This window comes from Cervus elaphus, chromosome 4, assembly GCF_910594005.1.
Source record: "Cervus elaphus chromosome 4, mCerEla1.1, whole genome shotgun sequence".
Classification (NCBI taxonomy): domain Eukaryota; kingdom Metazoa; phylum Chordata; class Mammalia; order Artiodactyla; family Cervidae; genus Cervus; species Cervus elaphus.
The window spans coordinates 46,494,919-46,521,035 of NC_057818.1; the positions used below are offsets into that span (position 1 = coordinate 46,494,919).

The following is a 26,117-nucleotide window of genomic DNA, read 5'->3' on the forward strand; positions in this document are numbered from 1 at the left end:
AATTCTGGGACCCCGCCAAGATGTAGACCATGGGAGACAGGGTAGAATACTGTTCTCCTCTGCCCATATTCATGTATTCAAGTCATAAATCTATTTATGTTGACCAAGGGCTTTGAATGTGTTGCCACACTCTGGGGACAGAGCAGTCACCACTTAAGTACCACTGGTACCTCCTGTGAACTTATAAACCAGGCTGAAAGACAGTTATATCATCAGACAATAACAGAATAGAGGGTCCAGTCTCTACTGGGGGAAACCTAGGGAAGTGGGTTGTAAGAGGTCATGTTGGGTGCTGTGGTTCACCAGAGCACTCAGGAGTCAGCAACTGTCAGTGAACTCGTTGGAATTTGGAATTTTGATTGTAGAGCTTCTGTAATAGGTAGATTACCTCCTCTCCCCTCTAACCACCAAGTATGAGGCTTATTCATCATTCAACAAGTACTTATTCTGTTGAGTAGGTTGAATATTCTGAGCACTTATGATGTAGCAAGCACTGTACTAGGTACTAGAATCACAATGCAGAGCTTACATCTGGGAAGTTTTCCCCACATTCTAGTGGGAAGAAAACCACAAACAAATAGAAATAAATAATTACAGGGAATGGTGAATGTCACAGAGAAAAATAAAACAGGGTAACAAGCTATGGCAGTGATAACACTGGTCTACCACTATTAACAGTTTTCAATAAGGTAAGTGCGGAAATTGCCAGTAGGTGCTTTCAGACTTACAGCAATTTGACCTGTTATGACATCCAAGTATTTGAAACAGACTTGTCTCATTGTGTAGGGCATAGGACCAGTCCATGACAGATTGGGAGATATTAAAAAAAAAAACAAAAAAAAAACAGGTCCTATTCTACAATTACAAATAGTCTGAGACACACTGGGATAAACAGCAAAAGTCTAGACGGTATATTGTCTAGGGTCATGCTAGCGGCTATAACAAATAAACCCCACCATTTAGTAGTTCACAAAATAGGAATTTATTTCTCACTCACAGAACCTGCCAAGGGGGGCAAGGGACCCAGGATCCTTCCATGTGGTGATTCCACCATCCCCTAAGGACTCAGAATCCTTTGAGTCCAGGCAGAAGATAAGAATGGAAAACTGCCACATGTTTCTTTAAAGCCTTCACTTGAAAGTGAACACTTGTGCACTGTTGGTGGAAAGTAAGTTTGTAGAGCCACTATGAAAATCAGGATGGAGGCTTCACAAAAATTTAAAAATAGAACTATCATATGAATCAGCAATCTCACTTTTGAGGGTATATCCAAAGGAAATAAAATTACTATCTAAAAGAGATATCTGGACTCCCACATTCAGTGCAGCATATTCATAACAGCCAAGATATGGAAACAACTTAAGTGTCCATGAACAGATTAAGGGATAAAGAGGATTTGATATCTGTATTCAAAGGAATATTATTAAGCCATGAGAAATACAAAATCCTGCCATTTGCAACAATATGAATGAAACTTGATGGCATTTTGCTAACTGAAATAGGTGGAGAAAAACAAATACTATATGATATCACTTATATGTAGAATCTTTTATAGATTTTTTTTCAAACTCGTAAGAACAGAAAGTAGAATGGTGGTTGCCAGGGACTGGGAGTGGGGGATATGACGACAGGCTGGTAAAAGGGTAAAGACCTTCGGATAGAAGATGAATAAGGTCTGAAATTTTAGCATATAACAAGGTGACTGTGATTAACAATACTGTATTGTATACTTAAAATTTGCTAAGAGAGTAGCTCTTAAGCACTCTCACCAAAAACAGACAAAAACAAAGGTAACTCTGTGAGGTGATGCTATTTAACTTGGTTGTGGTAAAAACTTCACAATGATACATATATCAAATTACCATGTTGTACATTTTAAACCACATTACAATTTTTGTCATTTATACCCAATAAAGCAGTATAAATTTTTTAGTAAAACTTTGGCCCTAAAGTACCAACTATCACATTTGCTCTCAGTCCATTCAACAGAACTAATTTCATGACCTCAACTGGACACAGGGCCTCTGGGAAATGTCGTCCCAGACTGGACACCCAATGCACACCTTTCTAAGATGTTCCTTGAGCTGAGATACAGAAGTCAAAGTGTGACAGCTGTTCCAAGAACTGTGAGAACAGAGTTCCCACAGAGTGGGAATAGCAAGTGGAAAGGTCCATAAGCTGGAATGAGCTTGGCAATTCAAGGAACATAAAGGAGGCCAATGTGGCAGTAAGTAATGTCACACATCTCCCACTCTCCAAAATAGGTGGGGCTCTCTCCTCCTCCTGGTAAGAATCCTTGTAAGTGCTTATGAAAGTCCCAAAGATATCCCCCATTTCCACCTTTCCTGAAGAGGAAACCCAGCACTGGTTCTCACAGATCTGCTCACAGGAATATTTTGCACATACAGTCACCCTCCTATAGGACCTCCCAAATCCCCTCCATGCCTGGCTCTGTGCTGGGTGATGCTAGAAACACAGCTGTGACCAAGACATACCCCATCCCTGCTTTCAGGAAACCCACAGCCCAGTGGGCAAGGCAGACTCACCCCTACACGTGGCTGTGAGTTGTTCTTTCATTTCTTCTTTCATTCAGCAAATTTTTATTGTGCATCTATTGTTGTGCCAGGCACAGGGCACAACAGAACAAACAAAAAAACTCCTACCTCATGGATCACATGTTCTTGTGGGGTGTGAAAGGTAACAAATATAGTAAATAGTGAAATATTAAGAGAACTGTGGGGAGAAATAAAGCAGATTAAGGGTGATTGGAAGTAACCAATCACCAAAACAACAACCAAAATGACAGTGAGGGGCTGTCATTCTAAATAGGGAAGCAGGTAATGCTCCAATGAAGATCTGACTTTTATTTATTTTGACTGTGCTGGCTCTTCATTGCTGCACATGGGCTTCCTCTAGTTGCAGTGAGCAAGGACTGCTCTTTAGTTGCGGTGCTCAGGCTTCTCACTGTGGTGGTTTCTCTTGTTGTGGAGCACAGGCTCTAGAGCATGGGCTCAGTAGTTGTGGCACATGGGCTTAGTTGATCCGAGGCATGTGGAATCTTCTCAGATCACGGATCAAACCTGTGTCCCCTGCATTAGCAGGAGGATTCTTATCCCCTGGACCACCAGGGAAGCCCCAGATCTGACTTTTGATCTAAGTCCTGTAGGACTTAAGTGAGGAAACTAGGCAAATATCTAAATGAAGCTTATCCCAGGGAGATGGAATGCTAGTTCAAAGGTCTGGAGGGAGAAGTATGTCTGATATTTCTGAGATATATTAAGGAGGCCAGGTGTAGCTGAAGGGCAGAGGCAAGACAGGGAATGGTTAAAGGAGAAATCAGGGAGGAAACAGGAAGTAAGATGGAAGTGAGCTTACTTCACTCTGAGTAACATGAACAGCCTTTGAACAGATGAGTGACAAGAGCTGACTCAGGTGTTAACAGGCTCTCCATGACTTTGGAATGGAGCTGACTGTGGGGGAAATGTAACAGCAGCAGACTTCTGTGAAAGTCTAGATGGGATGTGATGGAATATCAGGTCAGTGTAAGGGAAGTGGAAAAGGAAAAGCCTTGATGAATTTTAAAGGTAAGGTAAATAGGATTACTGATGCATGAGTATAAGAGAAAAAGAGGGATCTGGGGCCTCAGAAGCTTGAAGGAGAGAGCTGCCCTCATCTGAGCTGGAGAAGGAGGTGAGAAGCACCTCTGGGATGTATGGTGTAGTGATCATTATGAGTGTGGGGAGTCATAGTCTGGCTCAGAGATTGCTTCAGCAGTGGGCATGTGACCCTGCTTGAGTCAATGAAACTTAAATAAATGGCTTCTAGGGCTGATGGAGGGCTTCCCCAGTGGCTCAGTGGTAAAGAATCAGTCTGCAATGCAGGAGGCACAGGAAACTCGAGTTCGATCCCTGGGTCAGGGAAGATCCCCTGGAGGAGGGCGTGGCAACCCACTCCCAGTGCTCTTGCCTGGAGAATCCCACAGACAGAAGAGTCTGGTGGGCTACAGTCCACAGGGTTGCAAAGAGTTGGACATGACTGAAGCGACTTAGCACGCACACAGAGCTTACGGAAGGAAGCAGAGCACCTCTTCCAAATTAGCCTCTAACCACATCTTTCTCTCTTACCTCGCAGGAGCAGGGACAGTCATTCTACAACCACATGAAAAAGCCTGGGGCTTTCAGGATGAAGGAGGGGCCGAGGAAAAAGCAAGTACTAAGAAGTGGAGAAGCAGGGAAGTGGGTCTTGCTCATCAGGACCATCACCATCACTATCATCAACATTGTAGCTACCTAGCAGTCAACTGTGTCAATCACAATTCAAGGAATTTATGCATATTACTGCATTTAAATCCCACTCACTAACCTTAGAGTACCTGCCAAATGGTTAGGGACCTACTGGAACTCTCTCCAGGACTGAAGGTTCCAGCAAGCGGCACTGTCTGATCCCCCAGGACTCCCCACAGCTTATGCCTGCTCCAGCTCCAGCTGCCTGCCAAGGCTCCTACAGCATGACACATCCCTAGACTGCCCAGTCCACGTGTGCTCCAGCGCCAGCTGTCCCCCAAGGAGGCCTTGGCACAACATGCTCCAGGGTTTCCTCTGGCCCCAAAATAGCTTCCAGGTATCTATCAAGGACACCAGCACAGTGCCCTGGGACTAACCCCAGCCCTTGCCCAGTTCTCCTCCAGTAGGCCTGCCAAAGCCACCGGTACAGGCAGTCTACACCAAGGATGCTCCTATACAAGGCTGCTTTTTCCAGACTGAAAGAGGTTCTGGTTCATCTAATTAACAGAAACAAACACAGAAAGTCAAACAAAATGAAAAGACACACAAAAAAAGAACAAGATAAAACCCTAGGGGAAAAAATCCCTAATGAAATGGAAATAAGTAATTTATCCAATGGGCTTCCCTGGTGGCTCAGACGGTAAAGAATCTGTCTGCAATGTGGGAGACCTGGATTCAAGGCCTGGGTTGGGAAGATCCCCTGGAGGAGGGTATGGAAACCCACTCCAGTATTCTTGCCTGAAGAATCCCCATGGACAGAGGAGCCTGGTGGGATACAGTCCATGGGTCACAAAGAGTTGGACACAACTGAGCAACTAAGCACAATTTATCCAATAAAGAGTTAAAAGCAATGATCATAAAGATGCTCACTGAACTCAGGAGAAGAATGGATGAACTCAGCAAGAACTTCAACAAAGAGTTAGAAAATATAAGAAAGAACCAAACAGACTTGAAAGATACAATAACTGAAATAAGAAATACAACAGAGGGAATCAACATCAGACCAGATGATACAGAACAGGTAAGTGATATGGAAAATATAATAATGGAAATCACCCAATCAGAACAGCAAAAGGAAAAAAATTTAATGAGGATATTTTTAAGGGACCTCTGGGACAATATCAAGCATATTAACATTCCCTGGTGGCTCAGATGATAAAGAATCTGCCTGCAATGTGGGAGACCTGGGTTTGATCCCTGGGCTGGGAAGATCCCCTGGAGAAGGGAATGACTACCCACTCTAGTATTCATTGCCTGGAGAACTCCACGGACAGAGGAGCCTGGCAGGCTACAGTCGATGAGTTCACAAAGAGTCAGACATGACTGAGCAACTTTCACTTCACATCACTTCAGAAGGATAACAGAGAGAGAGAAAGGGACAAAAAAAAAAAAAACTTATTTGAAGAAATAAGAGCCAAAAACTACCTTTGCCTGAGGAAGGAAACATCCAGGTCTGGGAACCATAGAGAGTCCCAAACAAGATGAGCTTAAAGAGATCTGCACCAAGACACAATTAAAATGGCAACAGTTAGAGACTCAAGGCAAAAAAAAAAAAAAAAAAAAAAGAAATTCCATTCAAAATCACATCAAAAAATAAAGTAAAATACCTAGGAATATACTTAACCAAGGAGATGAAAAACCTATACTCTGAAAACTATAATATACTGATGAAAGAAACTGAAGATTATTCAAAGAAATAGTAGGGTATCCCATGCTCTTGGATTGGAAGAATTAATACTAAAATAGTCATATTACACAAAGAAATCTACAAATTTAATACAATCCCTATCAAAATATCTACGATAGTTTTTACAGAACTAGAATAAATAAACTTTATATGTAAGCACAAAAGACCCCAAATGCTAAAATGATCCCAAGGGGAGGGGGGAAAGTTGATGGTATAACCCTCCCAGACTTCAAACTATATTACAAAGCTACAGTAATCAAAACAGTATGTTGTCACAAAAAATAGATCAATGGAACAGAATAGAGAGCCCAGAAATAAACTCCTATCAGTTCAGTTCAGTTCAGTTGCTCAGTCGTGTCTGAATCTTTGCGACCCCGTGAATCGCAGCACGCCAGGCCTCCCTGTCTATCACAAACTCCTGGAGTTTACTCAAACTCATGCCCATCGAGTCGGTGACGCCATCCAACCATCTCATCCTCTGTCGTCCCCTTCTCCTCCTGCCCCCCAATCCCTCCCAGCATCAGGGTCTTTTCCAATGAGTCAACTCTTCACATGAGGTGGCCAAAGTATTGGAGTTTCAGCTTCAGCATCAGTACCTCCAATGAACACCCAGGACTAATCTCCTCTAGGATGGACTAGTTGGATCTCCTTGCAGTCCAAGGGACTCTCAAGAGTCTTCTCCAACACCACAGTTCCAAAGCATCAATTTTTCGGTGCTCAGCTTTCTTCACAGTCCAACTCTCACATCCTTACATGACCACTGGAAAAACCATACCCTTGACCAGACAGACCTTTGTTGGCAAAGTAAAGTCTCTGCTTTTTAATATGCTATCTAGGTTGGTCGTAACTTTCCTTCCAAGGAGTAAGCGTCTTTTAATTTCATGGCTGCAGTCACCATCTGCAGTGATTTTGGAGCCCCCCAAAAATAAAGTCTGACACTATTTCCACTGTCTCCCCATCTATTTCCCATGAGGTGATAGGACCAGATGCCATGAACTTAGTTTTCTGAATGTTGAGCTTTAAGCCAACTTTTTCACTCTCCTCTTTCACTTTCATCAAGAGGCTTTTTAGTTCCTCTTCACTTTCTGCCATAAGGGTGGTGCCATCTGCATATCTGAGGTTATTGGTATTTCTCCCAGCAATCTTAATTCCAGCTTGTGCTTCTTCCAGCCCAACTCATATACCTATGGTCAATTAATAGAATATGCAATGGAAAAAAGACAGTCTCTTCAACAAGTTGTGCTGGGAAAGCTGGACAACTACATGTAAAACAATAAGATTAGAGCATTCTCTCACAACATATACAAAAACTCAAAATGGTTTAAAGACCTAAATGGAAGATGTGAAACCATAAAACTCCTAGAAGAGAACATAGGTGGAAAAGTCTTTGACATAAAGCATAACAATATTTTATTGGATCAGTCTCCTAAGGTAAAAGAAATAAAAGCAAAAGTAAAATAATGGACCTAATTTAACTTAAAAGCTTTGCACAGCAAAAGAAGCCATCAACAAAACAAGACAACCTACCCAATGGGAGAAAATGTTTGCAAATGAGGAACTAACACTTCATCATAAGTACATAATAACCAAAATATACAAACATCTCATAGAACTCAATATCAAAAAAAAAAAATCCCAAATGGAATCAAAAAGTGGGCAGAAGACCTAAATAAACATTTTTCCAAAGAAGACAAAAGGTGGCTAACAAGAATGTGAAGAGACTCAATGTCACTAATTACTAAAGCAATGCAAATCACAACCACAGTGAGGTATCACTCCACATCTGTATGAAGGGCTATCATCAGAACGTCTATAAATAACAAATGTTGGCAAGAATATTGAGAAAAGGGAACTTTCATACATTGTTGGTGGGAATGTAAATTACTGCAGCCTTTATGGAAAACAGTCTGAAGTTTCTTTTAAAAACTAAAAATAGAACTACGATTCAGAAATCTGTTGCATTTCTATACACTAATAATGAACTATCAGAGAAATTAAGGGAAAAATCCTATTTACAAAGGCCTCAAAAAGTATAAAATACCTAGGAATAAATTTAACCAAGGAGGTGAAAAAACATGTACTCTGAAAACTACAAGATACCAAGGAAAGAAATTGAAGATGACAAAAGAAAAGCACACCATGCTCATGGATCAGAAGAATCAACATCTTTAAAATGTCCTTACCATCAAAAGCAATCTACAGATTCAATGCAATCCCTGTCAAATGCTCAAATGCCAATGGCAGTTTTCACAGAACTAAAAGAAATAATCCTAAAATTTTTATAAAACCACCAAAGACCTCAAATAGCCAAAGATATCTTGAGAAAGAAGAATAAAGCTGGAGATATCATGCTCCTGGACTTGAAACTATACTACTACAAAGCAATAGTAATCAAAACAGTATGTTACTGGTAGAAAAATAGACACTTATCATAGGAACAAAATAGAGAGTCCAGAAATAAACCCACTCTCATATGGTCAATTAATCTAAAACAAAGTAGGCAAGAATATAAAATGGGGGAAAGACAGTCTCTTCAATAATGATGATGGGAAAATGGGACAGCTACATGCAAAATATGGGCTTCCCTGGTGGCGCTACTGGTAAAGAATCCTCCTGCAATACTGGGGCTGCAGAAGACCCAGGTTCAATCCCTGGGTCAGGAAGATTCCCTAGAGGAGGGCATGGCAACTCACTCCAGTATTCTTGCCTGGAGAATCCCATGGGCAGAGGAGCCTAGGGATACAGTCCATAGGGTCATAAAGAGTCAGACCAGACACGACTGAAAAGACTTAGCACACACACATGCAAAAGAATAAAACTGACAGCTTTCTTTCTTTTTGGTGAGAATAAGTTTATTGTTTGATTTATTGTGACAGGTGGTTTTACCTAATTGGATACTATTACTAATCTTAAAATTTTGCTATTGTACTAACTGAAAGCAAAACCTCATTTCATGCTTAATGTTACTCTATTTTTGTTAAATCCATGTCATTCTATTTGTTAGGAATTTCATAAAATACCTAGTTCAGTTCAGTCACTCAGTCGTGTCCAACTCTTGGCGAACCCATGGCTTGCAGAACTCCAGGCCTCCCTGTCCATCACCAACTCTCAGAGTTTACTCAAACTCACGTCCATTGAGTCAGTGATGCCATCCAACCATCTCATCCTCTGTCATCCCCTTCTCCTCCCACCTTCAATCTTTCCCAGCATCAGGATCTTTTCCAATGAGTCAGTTCTTCGTATCAGGTGGCCAAAGTATTGGAGTATCAGCTTCAGGATCAGTCCTTCCAATGAATATTCAGGACTGATTTCCTTTCAGATGGACTGGTTGGATCTCCTTGCTGTCCAAAGGACTCTCAAGAGTCTTCTTCAACACCACAGTTCAAAAGTGGTGAACACAGTTCAAAAGTTCAACAGTTCAATTCTTCAGTGCTTTAAAATACCTAAGTTTCTTAAAAAGCCCACCTAGTCTGCCTGCCAATGCAAGAGACACAGGTTTGATCCCTGGTCTGGGAAGATTTCACAAGTTGCAGAGTGACTAAGCCTATGCATCACAACTATTGAAGCCCGAGTGCTCTAGAGCCCACACACCTCAACTGCTGAGCCCACTAGCTCTAGAGTCTGTGCACTACAATGAAGAGTAGCCCCTGCTCACCACAACTAGAGAAAGCCTGCTGCTGTTGCTGCTGCTAAGTTGCTTCAGTCATGTCCAACTCTGTGTGACCCCACAGACGGCAGCCCACCAGGCTCCCCTGTCCCTGGGATTCTCCAGGCAAGAACACTGGAGTGGGTTGCCATTTCCTTCTCCAATGCATGAAAGTGAAAAGTGAAAGTGAAGTCACTCAGTCGTGTCTGACTCTTAGCAACCCCATGGACTGCAGCCCACCAGGCTCCTCCATCAATGGGACTTTCCAGGCAAGAGTACTGGAGTGGGCTTTGCCTTCTCCCTTCATTGGGAGTGCCATTGCCTTCTCTGAGAGAAAGCCTGAACAAAGCAACAAAGACCCAGCACAGCCAAAATATTAAAAACAATTAATTAATTAAAGAATGAGGAGGTGGTAGCCTTTGAAGATAACAAAGAAGGGTAATTGAGTTAGGGGGCAGAGCAGGAATAAAAGCTCAGATGTGAGAGGGAGGGAGTCTCGACAGGTACTATCCCAAAGACAACAGTGCTTTCCTCTCTGGGAAGGTCTTAATCTTAGAATCAGTTCCCTCCAGTTAGTCCTATCATCAGTCTCACCAGTCCCTCGCGATGCTTCAGTTCTATCATCCCCTGCCCTAGGTCCCTGCCCTGGCCTCAGTCTCCTCCTGGTATCAGGGTTCAATTAGAGAGACTGAACCAATAGCGGGGGATAGATAGGTAGATAGACAGACAGTCAAACAGACAGACAGGGATTTGACCTTATGCAACTGGTGGAGACATTAAGCAGTCCCTAATATTATTGTCTTAGTGTCTGATGCTGCCACTCAAAGTGCAGATGGCAGGCAGTTGTTAGGAAGGGAAGACAGATGTAAATGGGGGAAAGCTAGCACAAGCTGGAACAAACTTGCCTCTGACCTTATTGGTATGAATGCCCACAGGAGAAGCTGAAGGTAAACACACACATGGCCCAGGAGTTGCAGAAGTTGAAGGAAGAGCCAGGAGGTGAAACAGTTGCTGACCTGGCTGCTACCCTATGCAAACATGGTGTGCCAGCAGCCAGCCAGGGACAACCTGCATGGCTGGCAAGATGTAAGCTGCCTCATTTCTGGATTTTAGACATTCTAATAGATATGTAGAAGTATTCCATTATTGTTTCAATTTGCAACTCCCTGATGACATCGTGTTGAACAAGTTCTCATATGCTTACTTGCATTTATCTGTATATTTCCCTTGGTGAGACATCTGTTCATAATTTTTGTCCATTTTTAAACTGGATTATTTTCTCATGGTTGAGTTTTAAGAGTTCTTTGTATATTTTGGGTACAAGTCAATAATCAGATATGTGTTTTGCAAATATTTTCTCCCAATCTGTGATTTGTCTGTTTATTCCCTTAACAGTTAATACTTTCTAACACCCCTTGAAAGGCTCAGAGATCCATGGCAAACGTGCTGTCTAATTGCTTTTTTAAACAGCAAAACAACCCACAAAAGTTGGAAGGGTGGAGATGTTTGAGAGAAATCAAAACTGTTGAGAAATCAAAATGGTGAAGTAGAAGCTGCTAATCTTTCCTCCAGGAAGCCCATCTGGATTTTACATCAGCCCCAGGCACCCTCTTCTGCATCTCGGCCCATAAGAAGCATTTGAAGCTCAATTCAGCTTCTCCCTGAAATCTGCTATGTCAATGGAGACCTTGTAGTCCCCTTGTTCCTGGAGCAGACTCGGCTGACCCTTGGACATCTCCTTGACTCCTCACACGCATGGAGTCTGTTGATAACATTGTTGTCAGCATCTCCTCCAAAGCTGTCCCTTCTCTTATCTTCCCATATCAAGGTCTGTTCCACCTAATCCCCAGCCTAGAGTGCTGTATTTCACCCTTCTACAGCCAGTCAACTTCACATGAGACCCACTCAGGTACCTCTCTACTCAACATCCCTACAGTTGTCCAGCACTGTCCTCAACACCCACCTCTCCCTCATCCTGCTCCATCCTCTACCCTGAGTTCCCAGCTTTTAGTCTCACCCCGCCATCTTTCTCTCCCATTTGTTTATTCAACAACTATTTAGAGATTCAGGCTCTGTATTGGACACTGAAGACAGTGATTAATGACACAATCATATTGCATGAGAGGTCCCTGAATGGTACCATTTCTCAGGACCATGTCTGAGGCTGAGTGGGCTCTCCAGGACTCCAGCCCTAGTATTTAGCGCTTTCTGGAGGCACTCCACAGACCTCTCAAGTTCCTTGACCCCAAAGTGACCCACCCCTGCTACTTATGTCCTATCCATTCCTACCTCGTGATGCGTCTACGTCCCTCACTGAACTGTAAGCTCCGTGGCAAGGAGACTGGGGCTGTCTCAGCCACCAGGGTGTCCCCAGCACAAGGTCAGCTCACGAATGTTACGGATTGGTTAGGACGAACGAATACCTAGAAGAAAGCATGCCAGGGAAATATTAGGCTCATGCCAACTGCCCCCGTCCCTCACTCAGACCTGACACCCTGTTTCTGAAACCAAAGGGCAGTAATTTTGGCATCCCCTCGCCTGATTGTCATCCTCCTAGGATGAAAGTCCCATTTTGCCAAGAAAATGAAGGGAGGCATTAGGGACCTTTAGCTTCTTAGGGAACAGCTGGTAGTAGGAAGGAAGACGCAGAAGGCAAGCGGATCCCACCGTTTCTTCAAGTTCCTTTCATCTTCGCTCACAGGAAACCTGAGGTAAGAGAGCTGTGGGTCGGCTCTGAGACCCCGCAGAGCAGGAAATCCCCCATCTTCCTGGAGACCGTGGCGTTACTTCCGGCGCGTGCGTGACGTCAGAGAAGGACGCCACACTTGAAGAAGGGGCGGGAGGCAGCGGCCTGGTCACTGTCATGGAGTTAGCGCAGCAAGCGCGGGAACTGGGTTGCTGGGAGGCGGAAGAGATGGAGGTGCCCGTGGCGGCCCGGGTCCCGGAGTCGACGCTGCGCAGGTGAGAGCCGCTCTGGGAGTTAGGACTTACCACCCTGGAGATGGAATCTCCCGGGAATGAGACCCACATCTTCATCCAAAACGCGCCATCCTCCCCTTCCCCCTCTGCCCCAGTGAAAATAACCTTTGAGGGCTCTCCTGCCGCAGTGCAGTTAACCCTTGAGGGCGCTCCTGCCCTGCAGGTAGTAAATCCAGACAGAGAATCCTATATTGAGTGAGGGCGTCCTGGTGGTGACTCCGACACTCCCACCACCATCCTCTGAGGCCACCCTAAGTGGGGTCCCTTGCACTAGTGGGGATCCTCCATGAGTTAGTAATAAAGCTCTCTTTTATCAGTGTGAAAATTGGATCTCCAGGGTAAGGCTGTCCCTCAGTACATCACCACCCACCCCAGCTAGTGAGGACACTCAAGTCAGCAAAAACCGCCCCATTCAAGATTGAATGTATAGGAGTGATGACCCACAACTGATCATGAGAGGGCCGTTTCTGGCAGTGTAGCCCTCACCCCACCTCTGGAAGTAACAAGATAATCCTTTGCCAGGAGAAAGGGAGCACTCCACCAAGGAATGAGAATACCCCTACCCCCAGTGAGACACCTACCCTCTCAGTGGCTGAGAACTCCCCAGGAGGGAATACCTTACCCCCAAAAGTATGGACCCTACCCCCCGTACAGATGAGAATTCCCTAGTAAAGATCTTACCTCCTCACCACTGTGCTAGTGAGGATCCTCCATCCTGTGTCCCAGGCATACCTTTACATGCTGTTCCCACAGGCTGTGTCTGGGCCAGGGGGCCGACATCTGGGCCTACGTCTTGCGGCACGTGCACAGCCAGAGGTGAGCCTGGCCACAGAAGGGAAGCTGTGGCAGAGGAGGGGACCCAGGAGAGCCCCCCTGTAACTCCCCTTCCTCCTACGTCTCCATTCAGGAACGTCAGGAAGATCCGGGGAAACCTGCTCTGGTAACTGGTCCTCAAAGCTGTCCCTTCCTGTCTTCCCTAGCCCCATCCAGCCACATCCCTGCTCCCAGCCTCACACCTCCCATCTCTCCCCTGAAAGTCCCCATCATCCTCTCACTCTGGTCTCATTTCCTCAGGTATGGCCACCAGGACAGTCCAGAGGTGAGAAGCATGTGCTGCAAGGTTTTATTTCATCCAAAAAAAGGACTTACAGATCTTCTGCTCTGGGCCCAGCCTTGCGCTGGGTGATGCCAAGGGTCACTGTGTCACAAGACGGCCCGATCCCTGCACTCACTTGCAGTCTGGGGGCAGGAGGCGTGAGCTGTGAGTGGGGGGACAGGGATATGAAGCATCAAAGCTGGTGAGGTTGATGGGAGAAGAGACGGGCTTAGGAGAAATGCTGAGGCCAGTACGGGACCCAGCATGACATCTCAGAGGAGGCTTCCTGGAGACCTCAGGACTCCAGGTGTGGGGCTCCAGGCAGTCCCAGAAGGAAGGAGGGGAACAGGATAGTACCCTGGTGCTCTTCTTCAGGCACTGAAACTCCCTAGGGAAAACCCTGTGCCACATTAACTGGGCAGGAAAGAGACCACTGCCCCACAGAGAGCAGTCAGGCCATGCATCTGACCCTGTACCTGATTCCACCAGGCCCGCCGGAAGCTGGAGTTGGAAGCCGCTGTTGCCCGCCTGCGGGCAGAGTTCCTGGAGTTAGACCAGAGCCTGGAGCTGATGGAGCAAGAGACTGAGGCTCAGGGTGACCCATGGGGCTGGAGAGATGGGCAGCAGAATGGGGTGAGGGAAAGTGCTGATGGCCACCCCTGTTCCTCTCACAGATATAGCCATGGAGCAGAACCTACAGAGTGTGCAAGACACCCAGCGCCGTGCTCTCCTCCTCCGGGCTCAAGCTGGGGCCATGCGAAGACAGCAGCGTGGGCTCCAGGATCCCATGCAGCGACTGCAGAATCAGCTCAAGCGCTTGCAGGACATAGAAAGGTGGGCCTCAGGTATCCAGGGAGCATCCCTCACCAGGCTGGGCATACAGACATCCTTAGAGACCCAGTGCTTTGCCCGGACCCCTTCTGGGTACTAGAATTCTGAGCTCCACTCCTTAGGATTTAATGTCCATGGAGCCAGGAAGTTTTGCCATCTCAGCCACCTGTTGTTCCAGTGCCTAGAATGGTGCCAGCTGTATGTAGAACGCCAGTGCTGGGGGGAGGAAAAAAAAAAAAACAGTAAACAGGACAGTCCTGCCCTCATGGAGCTCACACTCTGATGCAGAGGAGACAAGTGGTAAACTAGGACACAGACAAACCCTATAATCATAGGTGGAGATGAGCGCTATGAAGAAAAGGGGATATAGAAAGGGAGAGGGAGATGCTATTCTAGGTACAATGGTCAGAGAAAACCTCTCTGAGGATGTTAACATTTGAGTTAGGGGAGGAGTTTCCATGGAGAGGAACGGCAAGAGCAGAGCCCCCTGAACCTGACTTGTGGGAAAAACAGCCCAGTTCAGCTTAAATTTTGAAGGCAAGAGGCAGAGTAGTAAGGGGGTAGGTTGGAGAGGTGGACAGAGTGCTGTGGAGGCATTGGAGTTTTATTCGGAGGCTGGGTTCATGCCCTGGCTCAACCACTTAGAGCTGTGTAACTTTGGGCATAGTCTAACTGCTTTGTGCCTCAGTTTTCTAAGTTCTGTAGAAGGGGATAATATTATCTACTCTAAAGGGTAGGTATGATAATTGAGTTAAATCACGCAGAGTGTTTAGAAGCGTTTTAATTGTTATTCTGTGTGTGATGGAAACCTATCACGTTTTCGAAGGTTTTGAGTAAAACAGGGATGTGATCTGTCTGAGGTTTTAACAGGATGGTTGGCTACTGCGGGGTGGAGAAGAGACTGCAGAGGGTAAGAGCAGGGAGATGGATGAGGAGATTAATGCAGTCATCCAGCCAGGAGATGACCGTGATCTCATTTGGGGGTTGGCCTCTGAGATCCAGGCTCAGTGATCCCTGTGACTGGCTTTGCTGGCAGCAGGAGGGAACACCAACCTCTGTGCTGCCAGCCACCTCCTCCCAGGAACCCCAGCCCCAACTTCACTCCTCCTTCCAGGAAGGCCAAAGTGGATATAAACTTTGGACCCTTGGTATCAGCAGCCCTGGGCCTGGAGCCTGCGGTCCTGGTAAGAGTCCTGGGCCAGGGGGCAGAATGGCGGGGTGTCCAGGGTTAGATGGACCTCTGGGCCCCCCCCTCATACTACACTCTCTTCTTCACAGCACGATGTCCGAACAGCCTGCAGCCTCCGGACCCAGTTCCTGCAGAGCCTCCTGAGTCCTCAGGCCCAGGGAGGCGGCGTTCCGTGAGTAGCCCTCAGCCACCAGAGACCCTGTAAAGAACCTTGTTATAGACACTGTACCTCTGGGCTCTGTCAGCCTCAGGCCCTGTCCTGACAGGGCTCCCAGGCTGGGTAGAGAGGAAGCAGACATTTAGAGATAGTGACGACCCAGGTAGTTAGGGCTCTCAGAGGGTGGGCAAGCCTGGGAGGCTCTGGGTTCCCAAAGGAGACACTTTACCCAGCTAAGGAGGCAGAGAGGATGGGTGCTTTGGTGAGGAGGGATAAAAGGTTGAGAGGGTGTTCCAGGTAAACTGCACATACGAATGGGTCCAAGGCCAAGGCATTGATATGCTGTTAAGTGGGACGCTCAAGTCTAGCTGGTATAGAGGAACCTGGTTTCCAATCTTTAACATGGGGACAGTGACAGCCCCTACCTTACAGAGTGGCAGTGATCATTAAAGGGTGAATTAATGGTTCTTGTATCATTCTCTGTCCTCTTCCCCAACTCCACAGAACCCTGCAAGATGACCACTTTGGAACTTCCTACCAGCAGTGGCTTAGCTCAGTGGAGGTGAGGGGCACTCTCAAGAAAGGCTACACCCCCTGCCCCATGATTAAACCTCAGGGTGCTGGGACCTCACTCATCATCCCTACCCTTTCTCCATGGAGTCCCAGCTCACAGCCCTGCCACCATCCTGCCCTGACTTCACTCCTCTCCCCACCAGAGCCTACTGACAAACCACCCACCAGGCCACGTCCTGGCTGCCTTGCAGCATCTGGCTGCAGAACGGGAGGCAGAGATCCAGTCCCTGTGCAGTGCGGATGGGCTCCAGGATACGGAGAGAACCAGGTGGGGTGTTGGTGCTCCCAGTCAGCGCAGGGCAGGTGGCTGGGTGATCTGGGACAGGTCAGGACCAGGCAGGGTGACCTGCCAATGGGAACTGAGGCCCAGTAACTAGTCTGGCAGGTAGGCTGACACTGGTTACCTACAAGGGGACAGGGCTCCTCCCACTACAGCTCAGCTCTTATTCTCAGGTCCCAGGCACCAGACCAGTCAAGCTCCAGCCAGACCCTGCCATCCATGGTGCATCTCATCCAGGTGACCCCCCAGTACCCTTCCCAGGACTCCATCCCCTTCCCAAGCCAAAACATCTCGATGCCCTCCCTGCCAGGGACCATGTCACCCTGACTTTCTGCTTACTCCAGGAGGGCTGGCGGTCTGTGGGTGAGCTGGTCACCCAGCGGGACCCCCTCCTGAAGGAGCATCAAGTCCTGACCCTGCGCCTCCAGGGCCTGATGGAGAAGGCGGATAGATGTATCCTGGGATCCAGCGAGAGGTGAGGAGTCTCCAAGGGCCATGGCCTCGGCCATGTCTCTCCAAGGGGTCTCAGAATATGGACTTCTGCACCCTGGCTCCTGTTTCAGCCTCCCTGCTTGCTCTGCTGGGTCGTCTCCCTATGCTTACGGCTCTTTGTGCATCCTTGCGCGTCTGATCTCGCTCCTCTGCTGAGAGTCTTAGTCACTTTCCTTCTCCTTTGCTCTTTTCTACTTGGGCCGCAGGCAGACTTTGGTGTTGGGGCTCCGGGTCTGTGCCCTCTGGGCCGAACTCAAGGCCCTGCATGCCCTGAGCCAGGAGCTGGAGGAGGCCACTGGGCGTCGGCAGATTCTGCTCCAGGAGCTACAGGCCAAACAGCAACGGATCCTGCGCTGGCGCCAGCTAGTGGTGAGAAGTGGGACTGCAGGAGAAGTGGCAGGGCCTGATGGAGGGCCTGAGTCAGACTGGGAGCCCTAAAGAGCCAGAACTGGGCCTCCTGGTGAGGGGAGGGGGCCTCAGTGAGACTCCCAAGAGGAGTCAGGGCCTGTGCAAAAGGGGTGAGCAGGGGCAGAGGCTGGGAGGTAAAACAGAAAATCAGCCCATCTCCATGGCGTCTTGGTTGCCTAGGAGGAGACACAGGAGCAGATCCGCCTGCTCATCAAGGGCAACTCAGCCATCAAGACACGCCTGTGCCGGAGCCCCGGGGAGGTGAGATGGAAGCCGGGGCCAGTTCTGGGAGGGCTGGGCCTCCTCGGGAGGGGACTACACAGCCTCACGCTGTCCTTCCCATCCCTTTCCTTCCCCACAGGTGCTAGCTTTGGTTCAGCGAAAAGTGGTCCCCATGTCTGAGGCGGTGGCTCCAGAGAGCCAGGAGCTGGTGCGGTGTCTGGAGCAGGAAGCCCAGCACCTGCCCCATCTTCCTCTGGGCCCCTTGCTGCAGCACGGCCCCGGAGGGTGAGATAGGGGTTGCCACATACCCTGTCGTGGATGACTGCTACTCCCTGGGCCCACTCCTAAAACACAATCCTAGGGTTCCCAGGCTGCCAGACCTCACCCTCAGCCCCACCTCCAAGTTCCTGGGCCTCTGGAACCTGGCCTCCCTCTCAGTGCCCCTCCCCACCTGGACTTCACTCCGCAGATTGCAGCCCCTCCCTACGGTCCTGCCATCCATCCACCAGCTGCATCCTGCATCCCCAAGGGGCCCCAGCCTCATCGCGCTGAGCCACACGCTGGGGCTGCCTGTAGGGAAGGTGAGTGCCTGTCGCCTCGGACCTGTCTTCCAACCCCAACCTCCACCCCAAGTGATTATCCTTCCTCCTCCCTCCAGGCTCCGGAGCTGCTCCTCCCGAAGGCTGCCTCTCTTCGGCAGGACCTTCTGTTCCTCCAGGACCAACAAAGTCTCCGACGCTGGTATCTGCTCCACATGAAGACCAGCCTGCCGCCAGGACCATCCACCCAAGGTAGGCTGCCCCACTGCCTTATCCAGCATCCCTGCCCCTTCCCAGCACCTTTAGCCTCCAGAAGAAATCACAAATACCCACTGCTTACACAGTGCGCACTGTGCATTGAGGTCTTTGAGCATGCTCACTAGTGTCATCTGCACAGCATCCCCGGGGGTTCTCTCCATATTACAGAGGAGGGAACTGAGAAGCAGAGGGCTTGCAAGCTGCCCAGGCAGCCAAGCTAGATTTGAACCCAGGCCGTCTAACATGGGTCTGTGCTCCTAACCACTGGGTGACACTGCTCACCAAACTGCCAAATATTCATCCATCATCAAACAGCAGTATACTTGAGTAGTTACAAACCAGGCTGTATAGTTAAACTACTGGATTCTTTTCTCAGCAATCCCTCTTCTTGCTGCATGGTCTTCCTCTGCCTCAGTTTCCCCTGAAGTGGACTAGGCATAATCGTATTAATAATACCTTACAGAATGGCTGGGAAGACTCAGTCAGGTGACCTGAACAGGGTATTGAGCTTTGGCTGGCTGCAATTAAGCATTCTGTGTCCCTTGTGTGATTCCAGTCTCTGCTATCTGCACATGCACAGTCTCTTCTAGTCCTTACCATGAGGGAAGGGAGTGTAAGACTACAATTTACAGAAAGGAAGCTAAAACTCAGACGTCCTTTATTCCTGGATTCACTAAGCAAGTACTCACTGCTTATATGCCTTGTGCTAGCCCCCGAGAATTCAACAGGGAGAGAGGCGAGAGCTATCCAGCCCCCAGGGTGTCCCAATTGTAGAAGCGAAAAATTCAAGAGAGAAATAGATGGAAGAGATGGCTTGAAGAGAAGTGAACCAGTGTACTATCAGCAAAGCAGGAAGAGACCATCTTCAGGCCTTTGAGTTTTGAGCTCCTTACCACCCCCACTGTTCACTGGGTGAGGAGCAGTGTGGAGGACCAGCAGAAAGAGCACGAGATGTGGCACAGCGTTGTCTTACCGCGTGGGCATCAGGGGCTTAACACGTCTATAACTGGAACTCAGCTCCATTTAGTCCAGAAAGCAGTTCTGTTTTCTTCCCTCCTGGTTTCCTTCCCTCAATAAATGACCCCCCTGCCCTCATGCAGGTGCTAAAGCCAGAAGCCCAGGAGTCATCCGTAATTTTTCCTAGTCCTCTGAACCCCTACCTTCAACCTGTCAGTAAGCCCTGTGGGTCCCCTCTCCAGAGTGCCCCCATCTGCCCCCTGTTTCACCAGCCTGTGGCTCAGATAATTCCATCTGTCCCTAAGAGTGCCCAAAGAAAGGGCAAGTGTCATGCCTGAGGTTACAAGGCCAGGAAAGGGTTCAGGCCTGAAGGGTCTGACCACACTGCTGATCTGCACTTACTCTGATCTGGGCTTATTCTGAGTCTGTGGAGAGAGACTAGATGAGTCACAGTCCCCAGGGAAGACACCCATGGAGTGAAGGACTGCAGCAGTCTGAGGAAGCAGCTGGGTTGAGGAATGCTGGGAAGGGCTGCCAGGAGGAAGGATGGTGTCTCCAGTGGGCCTGGGGGACAGGTGAGGCTTTTGCTCCAGAGTAGTGAGCAGAGGCCACGTGATGCATTCCTCAAGTACTAGGCTGAGAGCTTGGGCTCAGTCTTGGGGCCCTGAGGAGCCTTGGAGGGCTCTAAGCAGGAGAGGAAAAGGATCAGATTTAGGCCGTGAGGTCACTCTGGCTGCCACGTGAAGGATGGACCAGTAGGAGGCCGAGGCTTGGAGCCTAAGAGGGAGGCTGGGGGACAAGCAGGGAAGCAGGTGGGACGCTGAGGGAGGGACCATGGAGACTGAGGGGGAGGGAGGAAGGTATTCAGAAGCATACCTGGGGCATGGTGGGCTTGCACCTGGTAAGAGGACCTGGGAGGAGAGAGGTTTAGGAGAGATGCTGAGGGGAAGACTAGATGATTGGAGACTTGGTGACTCATTAGCTGCGAGGCACCCGGGAGCCTGAGGATTCAGTGCTGCACCCTGGGTTTCTAACCTACAGAGCTGCTGCAGATCCAGGAATCCCAGGAAAAGGAGCAGAAGGAGAGCCTGGGGCAGGCTCTGAAGCGGCTGGAGAACCTGCTGAAACAAGCGCTGAAGCGCGTCCCCGAGCTCCAGGGAGTTGTGGGAGACTGGTGAGAGGGGGACATGAGGTGGGGGCTGAACTGGGAGCAACGGGCAGAACTTAGGCCGGGGGAGGCGGTGGGGGGCTGATGACAAGCAGACCATGGTGTTGAGGGTTGGCTAGTGAAGGTCTGGAGGTCCTAGACCTTCCCCTTTAACCCCATCCCCTTCTCCAGGTGGGAGCAGCCAGGACAAGCCGCCCTCTCCAGGGAGCTCTGCCAAGGCCTGTCGCTGGCCCAGTGGCGGCTGCGCTGGGTCCAGGCCCAAGGTGCCCTGCGGCAGTTGTGCAGATGACGAAGTAGCTCAAAAAGAAGTCAAGAGCTTCGCACTTGTTCATCCCAACACATCACTTCCCTTAAGACCTCTGGAAAAAAGCACTGCCTGGACACATCAGCCCATGGTCTCTACCACGCCTGCCGCCCACATCCCCAGCTGTTCTTGGTTCTCTCAGTTGCCTTGCCCCGTCCTGTCATTGCACTAAAGCCAAGATGAACACGATACTATGGGCCCCACCCTAGCTGAAACTCTCCTCATCACTTTTACCCTCAGTAAGAAGTAATCAAGTGCCTGCTATAAACACTGAGAATCCAGGACTGAAAAAAATGGACAGAAGTCCCAGCCTTCAGGGAGTTGTCGTTCTAGGACAGGAGAACAGACCACTGACAAATAAGTAAGCAAAATATCTAGTACATGGAAGAACCGCTATGAGAAAAAGCGATTGCAGAGGTGCAGTGTTACATAGAGGGCTAACAGCAAGGTGACACTCAGTGGGAAGGAAGCACCCAGGGATGTGGGGAGGGCCTGCAGAGGGGAGACTGCAGTGAGTGCAGAGGCCCTAGTTCACAGGTGTTGGTGTGAGGGCCGAGGAGGAGTGTCGCTGTTGGAAGAAGGGAAGGTTTGAGAGATGGGGTTGTCTTTGAGTTTCTATACAGTTTTTTTTTGTTGTTTTTTTTTTTTACATTTAAATCTTTGAGCCATTTGGAATTGATCCAAATGGATTCCATTCTGTCTTATTTTAAGCACTTACTAAAATTCTCATTCAGAGCAGTGGTCACCTCTAAGGGAGGGTTGGGTGGCAAGGAGGAGACAAACTTTCTAGAGTTAAAAATATATTGTGTGTTGAAGGTGGTGATGGATTTGTCAGAACTAGTCTGGCTATACTCCTTAGGTCTGTGTATTTCACTGTGAACTATCTTCAATTTGTAAAGTAAAATTTTACCCACCTAAACTTTATAAAGTAGACTTAGATATTTTTCATACACTAAATTTCCAACGCTAATTGGGTTGTATCTGGGTTGTATTGGTTATATCTGGCTGTATCCAAGACCATCTGTCTGACTCTTGAGTGCCATCCCCGGTGTTTTAATTTTAGAGGCTATGTAATATGTCTTAGCTGCAATGACTGGTTGCCATCTTGCTCTTACTTGTCAGTGTTTCCCTGTCTCTACTTGCTGTCTTTTTCTTTTAAATGAAATTAACTTTACACCAAATTTGGCTGGTTCCAGAAGAAATACATAGATGGGAGTTTTACTGGGGTTGCGGTTAGTCTACCAATTAGGGATATTTGACGTCTTTGAGATTTTAAACCTGACTTTCCACCTCCCTTCCCATAGCTCCTCTCTTGACCTCCAGAGCACCCTCACTCCCAATGCCCCTCCTGTCCCTAGCTGCTCTTTCTCAGTCTTCACACATTTGCTTTCCCACTTTAGTGTTCCCCCTCCTTTGTCTTCTGTTCGTCTCACTTCCCAGTCACCTCCCTACTGAACAAGGTGATCCTTACCCTGTCCTTGCTTAATTTTTTTCTGTAACATAGCTTCTAACGTATACAATTTTAGTTTATCTTTTATTGTCCTCCTCAAACAAAATGTGACCTCCATGAAAGCTAATTCTTCTGTAAACTAGAAGCTAGACAAACTTTCTTCAATATGATTTGAAATCCATATGCAATAAGGGAAAATAATACTGACAAAAACAGAAAACAAATTTTTACATGATTTTAAAAAGGCCAAGTTAAAAAAATAAATAAATAAATAAATAAAAAAGGCCAAGTTAACAAGAAATGACTAATTAGGGGAAAATGTTTGCAGTTTATACTATAAAAGGATGTGTGTGTGTATGTGTGTGTAGTGTCAAAATGGAAAAGAAAAATTCCAAGTCCATAGAAAAAGGGACAAAATATATGAATGGATAGTTCTTAGAAAATATGCTCAAACTCAATAAGAGAAAAGCTAATGAAAACCCCACTTTGGTACATTTCCCACCTATCAGACAGGGGAAAGGAAACCGGTGATTTTGGCAGCTCCCTCTGTCGACAAGGCAGAAGGAAACAGCATTCTGATGTATCAGTGGGTGTGCCATATGAAACACCTGTGAGATAATCTCCAGCAAAACTATATGAGGACATACTCTTTGCCAAAACAATGCTACCTATAGAAATCTATCCCAGAGACGTACTGGGTAAAACATAAGTTGTGGGACTTTGTACAAAACTACTAGATCACATCTTCAGAAAGTCAGGAGGGGTACAGAGGGGACTGTTTTGGATTAAAGGAGACATGACAGCCAAATGTAATGCAAGATATTGATTGAATCACAGGCTGTTGTGATTTTTGTGTTTGGGTTTGAAAGTACACTTTTAAATCAGTAGGGGAAATTTTCATATGAGAAATGGAAAATTGGTATATTGGAAAATGTATCTTTATTACATTTCTTTGTGATAATGGTATTGTGCTTAGGTGAGAGAATGTGTACGAAGTATTAAGGATGATGTCTCCAACTTACTTTCAAGTAGTCTTATTGTTCATAATACTGATTTTTTTTATTTTGATAAAAGTTTAAAATTTTGAGACCCAACATCATATATTTTGAAATTATATATATTAGACTAAAGCATATAAGTATCTATGCTAACATTACTGGGGACCAAGTTTCTAATGCAAGTGAAAAGAAATACAAATATAAGAAGTAATACCCTGTGATCTTTCATTTGAATTGGAAATACCAGAATGAATTCATGGGTTTTCCTCTTTATTAAACAAACAAACAAAAAAACAAACAAAAAAAAATATATATATATAGTTCCCTAGCTAAGTCCACAGAAAAACTCTACATACAACCACCCAGTAATGCTCATGCCTAGGTTGTGGTCTCTAAATACCACTTCTGACTCAAAGGAACCAAGGATCCTTGGAGAAATAACTGATTCTAGTCTGGGGCAAGAAATGTGCAAAATGAGTATGAAGCATTTTGTGCCAGCAGCAAGGAAGTACTCTAAAACTACTGGGATTGAGTCGAGGGACTCAGAAGTCAAAATGAAGAGGTTGTTGATGCTTAGTCACTAAGTCATGTCCAACTCTTTGCGACCCCATGGACTGTAGCCCACCAGGCTCCTCTTGTTCATGGGATTTCCCAGGCGAGAATACTCCAGTGGGTTGCCGTTTCATTCCCTAGATCTTCCAGACCCAGGGATGAACCTAAGTCTCCTGCATTGCAGGTGGATTCTTTACCTCCGAGCCATCAGGCAAGCCCATTAAGTTCAATACTCTATCTTAATAGAAACTTCACTTACCTTGAATCTACAATTTGTAGTTAGGCCCACATACTCACACTGTGCTTTTACAGTACCCAGAAGGGTGATAAATTTTGAAGCATTCATTGCAGTAGTTTGCACTACAGTCCATGCAACTTTTTGTGGATTCTTGAGGCGGTGGTTTACAAAGGTCACACATACTGGCTGTGGCTGCCCTGGCTGCCTGCCATTATCTTTCAACAATAATTTCCCAAGTGAAATTTCAAAACAGACCATTGATTCCCCATTTTCCAAGATCCACATCATGCTCACAACCAGGACAAGGAAAAGTAGTCGTCCTAGGGGGTCAATGAATCGCACTTCCAGCCTGTGTATTCAGTAAATCTTTGTTTAGTTACATCAGTAGGAAGATGAATGAAAGAAAAGGAGGGGTCATGTTTCAGAAGGATACGTATCTAAATATATGTATTCCAAAACAATACTCAACATGGCTCCATATGAATCAATTTGTGTAGTAAAAAAAATTTTAATGATTTTTCCTTGGCATATGAAAGATAAGCCAAAGCTACTAAATAGTTATTAAAAAGAAATTATAATAAATCTCATAAAAACCACATTAAATCAAACAGATATGTGAACAAAACATATAATGCAGTAGTACACAGGGTCAAGATCTTTTGAAAGTATACAGGTAACCTTTATAGTTATTTTTATGTCATACCCAAAGGAATTTGACTTGCATTTCAATGAAAACATCCTTGACTGATTGATAGGAACTCAGTTTATACATAGACGAGCAGGAGTCCTTACCCCAGCCATGGTCTATGGATTGACTCCAGGAAGATTCAAATAGTTTAGTAGACCATTTGAAATTGTATGGAAAATTTTGCATCTATGTATCCATACATATTGGCTAAAGATGGGACACTTTGAGTAGCAATTAGAATAACTTGAAGCACATAAGTATGTTTGAAAATGTAATTTTTATATTGATAGTCATACACATATACCTTATTGGTCCTTTGAAGGGTGCTAGTAACCAACTCATTTCTTCCCTCCTCCCCATAAAATAGGGAAAGAATCAGGCATTTTCTGTCTTCTTTCCTGTTTGTGAAAAAGTAACCCAAGTTCTGAAAAGAGGAAGTTTATAAAAGTCACTAATGATTTTAGAATGATAAAATTTGAAAACCACTATCTTCAATACATTAATGAAGTAATAGATACAGGTGATGATGATCAAGTACTGTTAAAACTTAATGGAAGGGCTGATTGAGCTTTTTTAAATGGATGAACAGGGTGACACTGCTGATCAATCTCGGCATCACTGAAGCAGGACAACCAGACACCACCCACTCCCGACAGGACAGTGGTAGTGGTTTAGTCACTCAGTCATGTCCAACTCTTGGGACCCCATGGACTGTAGCCTGCCAGGTTCCTCCATGGGATTCTCCAGGCAAGAATACTGGAATCTAATCAAGCTTCTGTCAAGAAATGGAGAGGCCAACCCACCCCCCCCCCCCACCACCACCAGGAACAAGTGAAACAATGTAATCAGTTAAATCCAAAATGTGAGAAATCCAATAGGACAAGTGATCAGTTTCTCCAACAAATAGGGAAAAAGAGAGAGAGAGGATCTGGGGGAGAAAGAGAAAAAATGAGAAAGATAAAGAGAAGGACATTTTTCAGGTCAAAAAAAAAAAAAAAGACTTAAAAGCTGAAACAATTTGAGCAACAAAATAAGTATTGAATAATAACCAAAAGTATAAGATATCCATGAGTTCATGCTGATACAAATGATTTAATAATTAAATGAAGGGTGTAGCCTAAA

General features: G+C 46.5%; 1 protein-coding gene and 1 pseudogene across 2 annotated transcripts in view; one reads left to right on the plus strand and one right to left on the minus strand.

Moving 5' to 3' along the window:
• Nucleotides 1–12,424, minus strand: part of LOC122688028 — a 73,404-nt pseudogene extending 60,980 nt beyond the window's left edge. Inside the window, exons 1-2 of the transcript XR_006339307.1 lie at nt 12,284–12,424; nt 11,906–12,039 (exon numbers count right to left, since the gene is read on the minus strand). The product of XR_006339307.1 is annotated as a hypoxanthine-guanine phosphoribosyltransferase-like (transcript). The remainder of the gene's footprint in view (nt 1–11,905; nt 12,040–12,283) is intronic.
• On the plus strand, nt 12,422–22,757 carry HAUS5 (HAUS augmin like complex subunit 5). The gene is made up of 19 exons (XM_043892557.1): nt 12,422–12,577; nt 13,349–13,411; nt 13,503–13,535; nt 13,670–13,694; nt 14,181–14,286; nt 14,366–14,525; nt 15,637–15,706; nt 15,801–15,883; nt 16,373–16,430; nt 16,585–16,709; nt 16,895–16,958; nt 17,066–17,196; nt 17,420–17,582; nt 17,802–17,882; nt 17,983–18,128; nt 18,313–18,424; nt 18,502–18,634; nt 20,639–20,771; nt 20,937–22,757. The coding sequence occupies exons 1-19, from the start codon at nt 12,480–12,482 to the stop codon at nt 21,052–21,054; spliced, it is 1,902 nt and encodes a 633-aa protein (XP_043748492.1). The 5' UTR covers nt 12,422–12,479; the 3' UTR covers nt 21,055–22,757.
• The last annotated feature ends 3,360 nt before the right edge of the window (nt 22,758–26,117 follow it).

Excerpts from the sequence above, each read along its gene's own strand:
- HAUS5 (XM_043892557.1), top strand. The coding sequence starts at position 12,480 with ATGGAGTTAGCGCAGCAAGCGCGGGAACTGGGTTGCTGGGAGGCGGAA. Across the intron at positions 16,710-16,894 it reads CAGGATACGGAGAGAACCAG|GTCCCAGGCACCAGACCAGT; the intron begins GTGGGGTGTTGG and ends TCTTATTCTCAG. Across the intron at positions 18,129-18,312 it reads CTGCAGCACGGCCCCGGAGG|ATTGCAGCCCCTCCCTACGG; the intron begins GTGAGATAGGGG and ends TTCACTCCGCAG.